General features: G+C 39.0%; 1 protein-coding gene across 11 annotated transcripts in view; it reads left to right on the forward strand.

The window, feature by feature from the left end:
• Nucleotides 1-16,763, forward strand: part of SLC9A9 (solute carrier family 9 member A9) — a 655,912-nt gene that overhangs the window by 376,353 nt on the left and 262,796 nt on the right. For all 11 annotated transcript variants that reach the window (XM_072792384.1, XM_072792386.1, XM_072792387.1 and 8 more), the window contains one exon: nucleotides 4,288-4,376. In XM_072792384.1, coding sequence (XP_072648485.1) covers nucleotides 4,288-4,376 — 89 coding nt within the window. The remainder of the gene's footprint in view (nucleotides 1-4,287; nucleotides 4,377-16,763) is intronic.

A 16,763-nucleotide genomic window follows, 5' to 3' on the forward strand; every position in this document is an offset into this window, starting at 1 on the left:
GAGATTGGGTATACAGGTGGCAGAGAGCTGAAAATTTTAAAAGGGGACACCGAGGCCATACAGGTAGTGACTGTAGGAAGCAAATGTAAACACTGGGACAGGAGGAGCAAATGGAAGAGAATCTAGAATTTCCTAAGAGGGAACTGCTGGAGCTGGGACCCAGACCTCTGAGGTCACCCGCTGGCTCTTGCTGCTTTCTCTGAGGGTGGCCCATGAGGCTGGAACCAGCTGTGAAAGCTATGGTGAAAACCGTTGCTGAGATGCGCTGATAGAAGCAGCAGGCAAGCAAGAAGGCAGCAAGGCCTTTTCTCTACTCCTGCATCCTAGCCTCCCTTTGGGGCTCCTATGGGCAGAGCTCAACAGGTTCTGGCAAAGGGAGATGTGGTCTGCAGAGCCCCGGCCCCAAGATCACAGGACAAGCCCAAGAAGATAGGTTTGGAGCAGAGACACTGGCTTGCTGACTCCTAGAAAGAGAACTTGGTGCCCCTCCTTCCCCTTTTACACTGGAGAACGACATCCAGAGCCTGTAAGAGGGTTGTCTAGGGCCTCAAGTAACAGTAGTACAACTAGTGCCAGCAGGCATAGGTATGCAAAAATACAATGACAGCTAAAATGCAATTTTGTAAGAGAGAAAACTTCCAACTCTGAATATGCTTAGATGGCAGAGAATTTATAGATAATAGGTGCATTTAGATGAGACATTTAAGATATGTTTTGGCTTGTAAAAGTCATACTAATTACAGTAATTTGTGTAAGTTAATTAATAACTAAGGTAGAGAATTACGATTATGTAGGCTAATACTAAAGGTGAGATCAACTCAGTTGTTTTATTTTAATTATAACATCAAGCCTCTGGTCATATAGGCATACTTTTCATTGTTTGTTTGTGTGATGTATCTGTACACAGAACTAAAAAAAAAAAGAAAGTATTAGCAAAAACATTGCCTGTTAGTGTTCTAATGGAGGCAAGGAAACAAAAACCAATGGAGCTACTAGGGAATATATCCTGAAACAAGATGCCCAGCCCCTTCAGATATGTAATCTTCATCATCATATCTCGTTTTCCCTGGGACATCAGAAATGATATTTTTTAAATGGTTTAAGATTACCTTAAAAAAATTCACAGATGGTCTGTTACAGGCAGGAAAACACAGGGAGTTTGTGAATTTTGAATCTCAGCTCTGCCACTTTCAAGGTGACCTTAAGTAAATTATTTTTGTTTCTTACTTGTTAAATGGGAATAGGAATATTCATTAATTTATTCAACAAATACTCCCTGAATGCCTATCATGTGCCTGGCTTTGCTCAAAGGCTTAGGGACCAATGAATCCTCCCTGCCCTCAATGAGCTTTCCTTTGCAGTGCTGGAAGGCAGAAAATAAACACATGAACTTATAAAATGTTAGATGGAAGTAAATAATATTTAAAAAAACAAAGCAAGATTAACAAGTAAAGAATGATGGGAGGGATCAATGCATACAGAAGACCTGTCTGATATATAGCATCTTAAGGGAAAAAGAGAGCCATGTGGTTATCTAAAGAACTTTCCAGGGCATCTTGGTGGCTCAGTGCGTTAAGTGTCTGCCTTGGGCTCAGGTCATGATCTCAGGGTCCTGGAATTGAGCCCCACATCCAGCGCCCTGCTCAGCAAGGAGCCTGCTTCTCCCTCTCCCTCTGCCTCTCCCCTGCTTGTGCTATCTCTCTCTCTCTCTCTCTCATGCTCTCTCTCAAATAATAAACACAATCTTAAAAAAAAGAAAGGAAGAAGTCTGAAGAAGAGCTTTCCAAACAGTGGGAACCAGAAACTCAAGGGTCCTGCAGTGGAAAGTACTTACTTAGTAAGGATATAGTGTACAGCAAGAGGTAGGTATAGTATAGTAGGAGATGAGCTTAGAGACCTGTGGGAAGAGGAGAAGGGGGCAGGACTAGATCATATAGGCCTTTTAGTTATGGAGATCTATTACAAAATTTAAAGAAGAGGACTGACATGATCTCAATTGTCTTAATGACTAGATGGAAGCTAGACTGCAGGAGGAGGTTAACAGAGGACACAGGGGGACCAATCTGGAATCTGTAATCTAGGTGAAAAAAAAAATGATGGCGGCTTGGAAAAGGTTGTCAGGGGAGGCAATGTTGAGAAGTGGCTGGGTTCAGGTAAGTTCCAAAGGACAAGCCAACAAAATCACTGAAGTATAGAGAGAGGAAAAGTAGACGGTGATCCAGAATTTTGGCCTGAGCAGCAAGAAGAATGGAGATGCTATTACTGAGAAGGGGAGGACAGTAGGAAGAGCTGATTAATAGTGCTAAGCCTATTGTGAGATAATAAATCAATGCAATAAATAAAATGACGTTAAAACAACCAACAGTCCATTCTTGGCCTACCGTAGGCATTCAACCAGTCTTAAATCCCCTTCATATTCTTTAGAACACTTCTTTGTTACCACTTCTTGTTCTCAGAACATTTATGCACTACCCACATGCTCTCCCACCCTTTTTATTCACCACTTCTCTGAAAATCAATATATAATCAAAAAGTTTCCACATCAGTGGGAGGGTCAGCTAAACCTCACCTGAAAAAATCTCCAACAGACTAAAGAATCAGCATAGATAGATAAATTACATTTATAAATAAGGAAAGAAAAATATTTGACAACAAAACAACATGCATGGCAATCTTTTTGGTGCTTCAAAGTACTTAAAGTTCTTCAGTACCCTAAAAGTTTCCCCAGGTCTTGGTTGTTTTTTAATAGAATTTTTGTGAAGAGTACCTTATAATATTTTATAAGCATCCTTTTCTTAGAATTTCTGAAGAGAAGCTAAGAAACTGAAAAGTTACCCCAAAATCTATCGAATGCTTACTGCATATGTATTTCTTGGCAGAATTTCCTAGTCGTTTTTATTCTTTTGCCCAAAATTTTGAAGCATATTAAAAGGAAATAAGTAATGTAAATGTCTATGCACTTGTATTAGGTAAATATGTCCTAGCAATATTTTATCCAAAGCCAATCCAAGTAATAACCAACATATAAATGGAAGCATACAGTCTAAATACAAAAAGAAAAAAAGAAAAAAAGCTTGGTTCTTTAAAATTCTTTATTGTGGATTCATTTGCAATGTCAGTATTCAGTTCACATATCTCTATACTCTTAAGAATCATCAGCATTTAATTTATGAGTGTTTTTAGTTGGAAAGATTCTGCTGCTTAAAATTCAATTTGATCCCCTTGGTCTGACTTGAGGAATACTTACATCTTGTGTTTTTCCCAAAGCCCTCCTCTATCTCAATTTCCCATAATTAATAGAATCTTTAATCCAAAGTAGAATGGCACACCCACCACTTCCCTACCCCAGCTCAGGGGTGATAACAGAAAAGAGCAGCCCAGAGACAAATAAAATTTGTCCCATGGTTGCCACTCCTCTGCCCCCAGGGAACATCTAGTGTATGTATGGCTTCCTGTTGCATCGGAAGCTCGGTATACTGAGGGCTTAAGAAAGCAATCCTAAAGCCAGCCTAGAAGCAGCTGAGGCCCCACTGCGGGTGGGAAGCACACAAGCACAAACCAGCTTACCTGCAAGGAGCGTGTGGTTTGGATGTGCTCATTAGATTCTTCAGCAGAAAATAGAACACCCAGCTTTGTCAAGGAGGCACGGGGGCAAACAGAGACCTTTCTCTCATGCTCAGCAAGTAGAGGTATTGGCAGGGGCAACAAAACCCTTACAGATTTCTTAGATTTGTGACTCTAAAATTATGTATGGCAGGAACCTCTTCAGGTGCTTCAGGGTACCCAGTGAAAAATGTTTGACAAAAGCAAATCCTGATGGTGTTGACCCTATACAGAAAGCCAATGGTTGGACTCCCATATGCCAATGTTTGAGATAAAATGCAAAGAAGCTGTTGGCACTGGCTATGAAAAGCCCCTAGCTGACTATGTGGTCTTTTGTTCTGTTTCCCCAAGTATAACTTTCCTTTTTTTTTTTTTTTTAATTTTTATTTTTTCCCAAGTATAACTTTCCTAACTTGTGACCAGGGAATCATTTATCCTCAGGAAAAAAATGTGCTTCTTAAAACTTTTCTTTAGGTTAATCCTGTAAGACCCGTGTTTAAAACAAGGAGCAAGGTATACACCACTACAGGATCCCTTTAATTATGGAGACTGGTAATTATGGTAATTATTAGCAGCTTTAACTCTATTGACACCATGTCCGCCTTCTTCTAGCTGATGTGGCCCTATCCTTTGGCTTAGATGGGGAAGAAAATTGGTTTTGACTGGTGTGTTTTTGAATTTCAGGCATAGTTGCTGTTCTCTTCTGTGGAGTCACACAGGCACATTATACCTACAACAATCTGTCGTTGGATTCCAAAATGAGGACTAAACAGGTAAAAGAAAAAATTCACTACAGGCTTTGTCTCTTTTTACGGTGTAATGGTTATGTTGCAATTCTGCAATGCACTCGGAAAGAATTTCATTAGTGAAGGAAGAAAGTAAGCTTAAGGCATCATTATAGGTTGGATATTTATAGATTTTTTTTTCCTCCAGGATAACCATTAACAATTCTCTTGGTAAGCAAAAATATAGTTATAATCGTCTCTTCCTCCTGAGAAATGTGGAACATAGACTGACAGTCTTGAAGATGAAAGCCCCACAGTTGGTAATAATTCAGTCACTTACATCTAAAAGCATTATAAAGCATGTGAGATTGGGTAGTTATATAGAGAGAAGGAAATGAAGAAGAATAAGGAAGCGATGTTTGGTCTTTAATTGGGTGCTTTCGCTTCTAAGTAAACTCAGCTGCCAGTTGTCACACTAGCAAAATGTATCTCCCATATGCCAAAAACACATGTGTTTGGATATTTGTACGTGAACCTTCGTAGATTCCTTACACAAACATGTGCTGCACAGTCCCTCTGCGCCAAGTCGTATGCTAGATACTAGGGATAAAAGGACATAAGGTACGACCTTGTCTTTAAGAGGTTCGTTATCAAGTCTGCTGATGAGGATAAGGATATGGAATGAACAATTAATTATCCACAGTATGATACAGAGTGTGATAGAAATATCTATATAGGATGTTTGGGGAGCGTTCAATAGGGCATCCTCTGTAGTTAGGATTGGGAAGGTGGCAAGAAAATTTCTAGAGATGATGTCTGATCTGAAGCTTGAAATACAAATAGAAGTCAGTTAGGTAATCATTTGGGATTTAGTGGAGGGTGGGCAGGTAGCATGAAGAGCATTTGAAGCCAAAGCTGAAGATGGGCAAAAAATATCTTAAGCAGTTGATCAAAGCACTGTAACTAGTTCTGTGTGGCTAGGGAATGGGGTAAGAGTTGAAACCATAGATAGAACCAGAGACCAGCTTAGGAAAAGACTTCCATACCTTGCGAAGGAGTGTTTAGATTTTGTCCTACAGGTAATGGGGAGTGGCTTAACCAACAGAAAGCCACATTGCATGAGAAATGTAGAAGTCTAAGATCAAGGTGTCAGCAGGATTAGTTCCTTCTGAAGGGCTGTGAAGGAGAATCTGTTCTAATCCTCTTTGATAGCTTCCGGTGGTTTGCTGGCAATCTTTGCTATTCTTTAACTTGTAGACACATCATCTTAATCTCTACCCTCCATGTTCATACGGCGTTCTCCCTATGAGTGAGTCTGTCTCCAAATGTCCCTATTTTATAAGGACGTCAGTCATTCTAGATGAAAGGCCTACTCTACTCTAGTACAACCTCATTTTAACTCAACTAATTATATTTTAAATGACCCTATTTCTAAATAAAGTCACTTTCTGAGGTATCGGGGCTTAGGACTTCAACATATGAATTTGGGGGATGCCCCATTCAGCCCATGATAAGAAGTCACTGAAGTGTCTGAAGCAAAATAATTTTAGGATAATCGGAGTTGCATTTTAGTAATAGCACTCTGGTAGACAAGAGGAGCATGAATCAAATGGCATTTGTATCAGTTACCTTTTGCTATGTAACACAACCATACAACCTAACCTCAGTGGCATCTGAAAATAAGCATTTCTCACACGTCTGCACAATTTAAGCCTAGAGTGGGCTTGGCTGGGGCATGTGCCATTGCCATCTGTCTGTCATTCTTCTCCTAGCAGAAGAGCAAGCCCTAATGTGCAAGTTCAATTCAAGCCTATGCTTGCATCATATTATCACATCCTGTTGGCCAAAGAAATCACATGCCTGAGCCCAAGGTCAAGAGACTGAGCAGGTCACTAGCCCACAGTGGGAGAGCACTGCAAGGTTATATGGTAAGGAGTATGGATATAGAGAATAATGAAGAACTGGACCAAATGATTGCAATCTACCCAAAATGCAAATGGAGGCAGAGAATCTTGTATAATAAGCCCAACAATGCTAAAAATATTTAATGTGATATTGGGACAGTAGGAGTAGAGAAAGACAATGACATCTGAGCAAAACCTATAATTGGCAAAGAATTCCCAAACAGTTTTTGAAGATTTACCATAAAGCTCTCTAAAATGGTTATTATTTTCCTCTCTCTTTGTCATGTCCAAAGCTCAGCAGGACCTGACCCTACCTCCCATCTACCCAAGGATTCTGCAAGGTCACCCTTCCCCCTCTGACCATCAGAGGAATCACAAAGATGCTATTATAGATATTTTAAGGACCCACAGTTTTGAAAAATGGAAGAAAAAAGGACACCAATACATAGAAACCTCCAACGTAGGATCCTTTTCATTATGGAGACTACCGCATTCCCTGGGGCTTAAAGGGAAATGTCTTGGGATGGTTTTTTCTGACCTTGTCTGGTTCCCTGAGCATTTGTATTCTGGAGAACTGAACTCTGGTTGGGGACTTGCACTTTTAAGTCATGCTACCTAGACTGCTCAGCAGAACTTCCAAGATAACTCATCTCATGGTGAGACAGCAACCTAGCACCTAGAGGAGGCAAAGCCAAAATCTGCCCTACAGCCTTTTGTTCTCCTCTGAATGACTTGACAAGCATTCCTTGATGACTGCCAGCATCTGTTTTCATAGTGTTTTCTTTTAAAGAAGGAGACTTTTTGCAAGTTCATTCTTTAACATCCAGATGATCACACCCCTCCATCTTTGTTTCCCCCTTTTACCTTCTTTCCTGGGTGCCTGATTCATAGTAAGAGCTTAATGAATGCCTTCCCTTCCTTTCTCATACCTTTCTCCATTTCTTTTCTCTCAGGATTTGCCATTTTCTACTGATTTTTCTCTCATAACGTATGTATATTTAGCCTTATACATATTTAAACATACATGCATACCTACACACCCATATTTTCCACCCTAGTGTACAGAGTTTGCGGTTACCACTTTGAAAGAAATGAGACCCAGCCCTTTAATTAAGAACCAGACAAGAGGTTCATGGCCACATCTGTGCCAGTATAGCAAGCAAAGTTCAAACTCCATATGGGAAACCAATGACAAATTGCAAAGAAAGGCCGAGGCAGGTGTTATAGAGGTTACCATTATTTCCTTTCTGAAACTGGAAAAGATTTGGAAAATATTATATGATAATATGTGGTTATATAGAACAATATCTTCTTCTGTACCTCCCTATACTGTGTTCACTGTTAGTGAGAAAAGTAGAAGTTACACTGGCTCTGGGGCTCTGTCCCCAGAACTGTTGAAGGGGAACAGAGGAAGTCAGTTAGTGAAGTCTAGAAACAATCTATGAAAATCAACTTTGTATTATAAAATGCATTTTATTCGTGGACTGTGCCTATATCAGCTAATCAAATAGCTACATCTGGTAGCAAAGACTTTTGAGAATTATATATCCTTTATAGCTTCAATAATTAGAGTGCCTTTTAAAAATTGCATTTTCACTTTAAAATATGTTTTGTGAATTGATTTTCACTCCAATCTTTGAAAAAAACTGTAACATCACTATGTGTTAGGCAGCATAATAGAGACACTCTGGTGCTGTTACCCACCACAAGACATATATATTTAAGGTTTTTTATCTGTTTGAGAGACAGAAAGCAGAGCATGTGAGAACATAAGGGTGGGGGGAGGGGGTGTTGCTAGGGGCAGAGGGAGAGGGAGAAGCAGACTCCCCACCAAGCAGGGAGCCCAATGCGGGGCTCGATCCTATGACCCTGGGATCATAACCCGAGCTAAAGGCAGGTGCCTAAATGACTGAGCCACCCAGGCTGCCCCAAATCATTCTAATAAAAAGTATACAAACATGTATGGCAATCCCTTTCCCTGCACTTGCAGTGATTTGCTTCCCTTAGGGTATCCACACATAGCCCTAGAAATAGACAAATAATGTAAACTCTGACTCTTGCCCAAGAAACTGAACACTGTTAGAGATACTCCAGATGGACATCAGCACATAGCAGTCTGTGGGCCTACAGGTCTAACTCTGAACCATCCAGAAGACTACCTACGGGCCCCATGATACACTACTCACACAGATCCCAGCCTGCCTCCCAACCCTTCCTCCTTCATGCCTTCACTTGCTAAGCAGGCCTGGGAGCTGGTAATCTGGGCTAAACTCCAGGTGTTTCCATAGCTATCTTTACCTTGCCTGAGGCTAACTTGCAAAACATGCACTGCCACATCACCCCTTTTAACTAGAATTTCTCCTTCCCTGCCTGCAGTTCCCACCTAAAAATTGTTTTCAACTGATACACATGAACCTATAATATTAACTTAAATAATCAACATCTATTATGCATTAACATGTATGAAGTATTTATTTCATTCACTTTCTACTTACTTTCCTACCTAAGAAGTAACTCTCCTCATTATCACTGATTACCTTCATTCATACAACTAGTATTTTTTGAGAGCCTATTTTGTACCAGTTACTGTTCAAGGTGCTGGGGTACAAAAGTGAATAAAAAAGAATTTCTGGGAACCCCAGGTGGCTCAGCGGTTTGGGGCCGCCTTTGGCCCAAGAGGTGATCCTGGACACCCAGGATCGAGTCCTGCGTCAGGCTTCCTGCCTGGAGCCTGCTTCTCCCTCTACCTGTCTCTCTCTCTCTCTCTCTCTCTCTCTCTGTGTGTGTGTGTGTCTCTCATGAATAAATAAATAAAATCTTTAAAAAATAAAGAAGAATTTCTTCAGTAGAGGATATTTTTTTGTAATCAGAATGGATATGCTAAATTATATAGTGTATTTATGGCAAGTTATAAGCCCAATAATAAAGCAGAGAAGGGAGTTAGGAATATATGTATGGGGAAGTAGTGTTGCAATTTTAGAGGTGTGGTCAGGGAAGGTCTCAATAAGAAAGTGATACTTGAAAGAAATAAAAGAGAAAGTTACATGGACATTTGGAGCAGAGCTGTCCAGAAATTGAGAACGACAGAAACAGAGGTCACCTGAGGCAAAATGACCAATGTGGCTGAGGTAAAGTGGACCAAGGGAGAATATGACCGTACCAAAGCAGTAACAGAAAAAGGTCATGGAGAGTCTAAACAAGGTGAAGAAACACTGGAGGCTTTCAAGTAAAGGCATAGCATAATATGATTTAAATTTTAAAAGAATGAAGGCATCATTATTAGCCAAGGAGCAATGCAAGATAGCAGGTTTGAGGGACAGTTGGGAACAGAGTGTTGACTTGTTACATTTGAGATGTGGATTAGTCAATAAAATGGAACTAATGAATAGCTTGTTGGACATAGAATTCTGGAGCTCGGGAGAGAGGTTGAGGTGAGAAGTATAATTTTGGATGTCATCAGCATAGAGATGATACTGAAAACATGAAACTAGATAAGATGTCTAAGTAAAGGGGAGAGATCCAGAAACCAAGCCTTGAGGCACTCCAAAAATAAGACTTTGGGAACCAGCAAAGGAGATTGAGATAGTAGCCAGTAGGGAGAAGGAAAATCAAGAAAATATGGTGCCCTGGAAATCAACTGAAGAGAGTGTCTCAAAAAGGAGCATGATGAATTGTGCCAAATTCTGCTGAATGGTCAAGTAAGATGAAGAGCATGAACATCATTGATGACATTGATAAGAGCCTTATTGGTGGAGTGTCAGGGTAAATGCCTAGTTATAACCGGGTTCAAGAGAGGATGGAAGGAAAGAAATTGGAAACTGCATTTAAAGACATGTCTTTCAAAGGAATTTTGCTATAAAAGGGAGCAGGGCAATGAGATACTAACTAGAAGAAGTGAGGCCAAAAAAAATTATTTTCAAGGTGGAAAAATAACATTACTTTTATTGCTGATAGAAATAAACCAAAAATGAGAAGACTGTGTGTTAGAGGGTTTGCCAAAGCTTATAAGGGGCAGAGGCAAATTTTGAACTTAGATCTTTTGACTTTGTAGTTCAAACAATTTTGCTCATTAGTAAATATTCTTTTATTTCTTCTTCTAATAAAATAAGATTTTATTTATTTATTTATTTATTTATTTATTTATTTATTTAAGTTACTTAAGAGAGAGACAGAGACAGCACAAACATGAGCAGGGGGAGGAGTGGAGGGAGAGGGAGAAGGAGGTTCCCTGCTCAGCAGGAAGCTCAACTTGAGGCTCTATCCCAGGACCCTGGGGTTCATAACCCAAGCTGAAGGCAGACACTTAAGTGACTGAGCCACCCAGGGGCCCCAGTAAATATTCTTTGATTAATAGATGCAATAGCAGCAATTGTGGGGTTGAGCATCATTTATTCAGTAAACCTTGAGTGGATGGATAGATGAATGAATGAATGAATGAATGAATGAACAAATGAATATTTAGTGATCTATAAAAAAAGAATATTTGGCGCTGTATTATATTTCCATTAATACAGGTAATGAGTCATTTATCTTATATTTAATTCTATAATCTTTGAAAATCTAGCAATTTTAGTGCATTTTAATTTTTTTTTCTAAAGTACAGGTTTGGATTGACATGGATATTTTCATGCATTTATTTTTGAAAAGCCAGATTCTTTGTCTAACATTTATGAGCAAACAATGACATCTTCATTATAGCACATTCTTTCCAGATGCTTATTTTATTTCCATTCCCCCTCGATGATATTTTGAGTGTTTATCACCATTGAATGGAAAGGCAGCAATGCAAATCCAAATTTATATTTCCAATAAAAAAAAAAAACAATGGTGCCAAATTGGATGTGCTGTGTGTGCATGACTTTGTAAGAAAACTCAAGAAAAAGATCTGGAATGTGAGAAAGATCAGATGATATGGTGGAAAGAAGCCTGAGCATCCAGTACACTGGACTTTGCTCCTCATTTCTATGACTAATGGTGGAGGCCTTGGATAATTAATTTAACACCTGTGACTTCTGTTTTCTCATTTGTAAAATGAATGACTGAACGATATGACTGGTTTTTAAGGATCATGCTCTAAACCTAATATTCTGTGACTTGACACAGAGCATAACATATGCATCTGTTTCCTTCTCCCAGAGTAGGATTGGTCAGAGATCACTTGCTTACAGACTGCATGCACAAAGATGAGAGTGGGGATCAGAGTTTGCCATTGATCTTGAGGACAAATCATTGGGTAGACCATGTTTAATAAAATGTCAAATCAAAACCAAAGTCCCTGGTCTATCCTGGGGTGAAAAGTTTTACTGAGGGCTGGTATTTCTTCTGGAAATCTCTCTTGTTCCTGAGTGGTTGTAATGGCTTTTTCTAAGACTGTCTATATCCCTGAGGTGGAGAGTACAGGGCTTATATTGTTCCCATTGAGTCTCAAGATCTGACTGAAGGGCTTTCCAGCCTTTCAGTTCAAGCATGGATTGATGGTGGACTAAGCACCACATAACTGCATGGCAGACATCATGCTAGAAGCCAGAGAGACAAAGACAAATAAGACCCAACTCTCATCCTTAGGAGTTCCTGCTATAGCAGGGGACACATACTTGCATATGCACACATATGCATCCCCATGTATATACACATGCTAGCCCACACACGCACAAACAACGACACCACATAACAAATGTTAACACAGAAGGATGTGCAACATGTCATGGGAACCAGAAAACTGAATTACTTCCTGGAGGCAAGGTGTTCATGGGAAGCTTATTGTGAATTGGATGTTTGGATAATTGGAAGATTATCATACAGTTTTCATGGGATATAAAAGCAAAGAGAAAAGAGTAAGCAAAAGTACAAAACTAAGCAAGAGCTCAACAAGTCCCAGAAACAAAGAGGTAATGCATTGTGACTGGGGGTGGGTAGCCTTGAGGAAGTAGGTTGGAGTGTGTTGAGGCCACTGGTGTAGTTTAGGGAGCAGAAAGGGAAGGGTGTGGGAGAGAGCTGAGAATTAAAATGCAGAGGTGGTTGCAGGTGGACCTTTTAGTGTCCCACTGTGCTACATTTAGGACAACTGTATTCTATAAGGCTAATAACTGCTTAAGGCTTTTAGGCATAGGGATGATGATAATAATCAGATTCATGCCTTACAAAGATAATGAAGGAAATGACATCAATCCGCGACATCTATCTCACTGCTCACCACACTTCCTTTTGAAAAACTACTTATATATATATAACATCTAAATTTATCTTAACCTTTTGTACCTTTAGACATATTTCTGTCCTGTCTAACCTCTTCGGATGTTGTGGTTGATATGAAAAGTTATGGAAATTTACCACTTGATTTTTGCCTTAAACTTAGGAGTTCATTAAATACTTGCTGAATTAATAAATAAATGAATGAATGAATGAATTATGGCCATGAACATTCCAAGACAAAAAATAGAGAAGGGAAACAATATATGCTAATTAATGGTTTTATTTAATTCTGATATGATGCATTAATTTAAATGTAATGAGTTGGAAGCATAAAGCAAATGTCTAAGGTAATCCTGAGATATTGAAAGAAAGATCAAGTACAATTCCATTACTTATGTGAGTTTCCTGCAGTGTGCCTCCACCTTATTGATTTGCATTACAGTGGTTTTGATTATGGTTTTGTGCAATTTTTCTCCGTCACTTTTAACAAAAGCAGGCACGTTCCATCCCAGTTACCTGTTCCAAGGCACAGTGGAGAGAAAGAGAGAGAGAGAGACTGTCATGGGCAACAATGCCCCTGCTTCCCTGGCTTCTGAGAAGTAAGATCAAAGATATCTTCATAAAGCATAGAATTGACTTTTTTTATTTTTTTACTCTAATTACATTTCTTTTGTCAAGATTTCCACCACTTTTCTTCTTCCCTTCATTCAAAGTACTTTAAAAATACCATCCTAGAAGGGTTGAATTTATAAATGATGCCAAAGTGTTTAAATTTCTCCTTAACTAAGCTGGTGATTCTTTTCAATGAAACTCATTATATTGTATAAAGGACATTTAGTAGTTCAGCTAATAAGTGTTCTTTTTTAAATGCTAATGAAAGTGGAGCTCCCACATCATGGCAAGAGCACACTGTACTTTCAGTGCCCAGAAAGAACTATTGTCTGCGAACCCCTAGTTAAGAAGCCTTACTCTACAACCAGTGTGCATTATAGTAGGGGGTCACAAATGACCATTTGGCACCCCTGGCAGTGGGTGAGTCCTATATGCTGGGAACTGAGGCCCAGGGAGGAATGAAACTAAGACATGAATTGTGCTTTCCCTTGAAAATCTTTCACATACATGTTTTTCTTTGATAAAGCTATAATTGTACTGTAACTTCTCAATTAAATCTTATCTACTCTTTCAACCACACATCTGTGTCTGTTTATCATAGTATATAATTGCAGTTGAATTTTTTAAGTCATAAAATCCAAGAAATTCAGGGGCACATGGGTGGCTCAGGCAGTTAAGCATCCAACTCTTGAGTTTTGCTCAGGTCATGATCTCAGGGTCATGAGTTGGGCTGAATCCTGTGTGTGGAGGCTGTTTAAGATTCTCTCTCTACCCCCTCCAACGCCCACCCCCGGTGCATGTGCGCTCTCGTTCTTTAAAAAAAAAAAAAAATCCAAGAAGTTCAGGGTGAGGTGAGACTATAAAGATAAGCATTTAAACTCAGAACTGTATTGGAGGAAACTGAATCCCAAGAAAGTTCATGACTTGGAGGGGTAGAGTCAGTTCTCCAACCCAGGGGCCAAACTGGACATAAATCAGTACTCAAGGGATATGTACTATAAGCTAAAAAATACCTAGTACCAAAAAAAAAAAAATACCTAGTACCTACCTCTAAAAGCAACCTTTGATGTATTAGTTATTGTTGTGTAACAAATTACCCCAACACTTAGAAGCTTAAAACTTGTATATTTCATACAGTTTTTGAGGGCTCTGAGTCCAGGGGCATCAGTTTAGCTGGATAGTTCTAGCTCATAGTCTCTCATGATGCTGTAGACAAGCTGTTGACCAAAGCTGAAGCATCTGAAGATGGAGGCCTGGAGGCCTGAAGGACCCACTACAGGATGGTGTACTCACATGGCTGTTCGTAGAAGGTTCAGTTATTGAACACGTGTCATCCATAGAGCTGCTTGAGTGTCCTCCGTGATATGAACATTTACTTTCCCTCAGAGCAACTGAAACTAAAGAGAGAGAGAGAGAGAGAGGAAGAAGAGAGTTGAAAAGTCACACATTGTCACTACCATAATCTGTCTGTTAGAAACACTAAGTCACTAAGACCAGTCCACACTCCATGGGAGGAGAATTAAGCTCCCCCTCTTGAAGAGAGGTATATCAAAGAATTGTGGACATATTTTAAAACTGCTATGGTGCCTGATGACATTTTTTGGAAGCAATTTCTTGGTAATGGTTTCAATTTCTTATAAGGTTGAATATTCAGGTTTTCTACTTCTTTAGTCAACTTTACTTTCCTACTAAACTATCTATCCTCTCCAGATTTTAAAAAATGTTAATAACAATGGTTGAACTCTATATTGTGCAAGGCACTATAAATATATCTCATTAAATTATCCCAGTTAATATTCACTGAAAGATTCATGAAGTAAATACCACTATTAGTCACATTTCTCAAAGGATAGAATTGTGCATCATAACCCATTATTATTTTTCAATATTGTTTTAATGCATTTGATTATATACCTTTCCTAAAGAAAATAATGTGCATGTATTTTCTCCCTTTCTTCATTTATGAAACTGCATATTATATCAATCATTTTGAGAAACATCTTTTACATCTACTTATCCATTTCACTACTGTTCCCTCTAGTTCATTCTTCACTACTTATCACTCTTATTGTCCTTCCTCTCTTTGGGCTTCTCTTCACTTCTTCTTCACTCTTTCCTATAATAGAGGATATGAACCCAAGTAACCTTTTCCCTGCTGACTGCCACTCCTCCCTTTGCTCTTCTTCTTCTTTTTCAGCTTTAACACTGGCCTCAAAGGAGCTTAATAGGTAGAACCAAGAAAGTCTTTTCATTTTCCACCCAGGTATGGCTGCTATCACTTCTGTTCACCTCTTTATCTTGTGACAGATATTTTATTCCAGTTTGCTACTACTGGTTTTCTTTTTTCAAGATTTATCAGTATTCCTTGCAGCTAAGAATAATTGAGTATTATTAGTTGTTTTCTTCTGATTCTTCATCACCATCATAAAAGGCTCTGTAGTAGAGTCACCTACCAGGACTATCTTTATATCTACCCAATAGGCAATGTCTTTATGGCCCATATTAATTCACCTTTAAATTTATTTTTTTTAAAGATTTTATTTATTTATTCATGAGAGACAGAGAGAGAGAGACACAGGCACAGGCAGAGGGAGAAGCAGGCTCTATGCAGGGAGCCTGACATGGGACTCGATCCTAGATCCCAGGATCATGCCCTGAGCCAAAGGCAGATGCTCAACTGCTGAGCCACCCGGGCATCCCCATTTAGCTTTCTATAAAATTTAATTTTCTTTATTACATTTTCCCCAAAATAATGGCTTTGTATTCTTTTTCACTATGTAGAGCCTCAGCCCCTCAGAGAGATAATTCTCTCTCTCTTGCTCTCATTTTTGTTCTTTGTCTCACTCTTTTTTCTCTTATTCTTTAGCCTTTAGAAAACAAAACAAAACAAAATACTATCATTAATACTTGAATATCAACATGTAAGTATATATTGTCCTTCTATGTATGGGTCTGATTCAATGGGTAATGGAAGAATTTATCTGAATAGGATTTAAAAGATTGGCTGGCTTGGTCCATGCTTTAATGACATTCAGGACAGATGGTTGCTCATTATTACCTTAAAATTTCTAAGGATGGCAATGGCATAACCCCCTTGAATAGCCCATTATGGTTTTATTACCCTGCTTGATAGGTGCAGGTATGAAGGGCTTCAGTCTCATAATGGCATTTTGGGATGATAAATGGAAATTACTGTAATTTTTCTACTCATTTTAATTAAATTTTATTGATGCAGCACAGAAAACATCAAAGCTGAATACCTGTGCTGGAGTGTGTGTTTGTTAAAGAATGTTGCCAAGTTTAAGGATGCCATTTCCTCGATGGTCTTGAAAGATGCAGCAAATGGATTTAATAAAATGCTAAGTCTTTGTGCAATTCCTTCAGAAGAGAAATTGAATTGCTTCTGGAGACAACAGATCAAAAATCCAAAGAATCCCATCAGTGGGGATATGATAGAGAACCCTGATTAAAGTACCTGAAAGGGAAATCTAATAAATGAGAATAAGAATTTGGTTTTAGGAAAGTCACTTAACACAATTGTTCTGGCTTACACTGAGAAAGAGCTTGATTGGAATCAGCAGTGACTGATCTGTTCTTAAGGGAGAAGAGAATGTCCTTTATAATGGACCTGCTTTAGCAGTGAACATCCAGGTAACAAGCTATTTCTGATATATTTTTCCATTGGTTCCAAGTTGTTAAAAGATTATGCTTGAACACTTACTTCTTT

This window comes from Canis lupus, chromosome 22 (genome assembly GCF_048164855.1).
Source record: "Canis lupus baileyi chromosome 22, mCanLup2.hap1, whole genome shotgun sequence".
In the NCBI taxonomy this organism is placed as follows: Eukaryota; Metazoa; Chordata; class Mammalia; order Carnivora; family Canidae; genus Canis; species Canis lupus.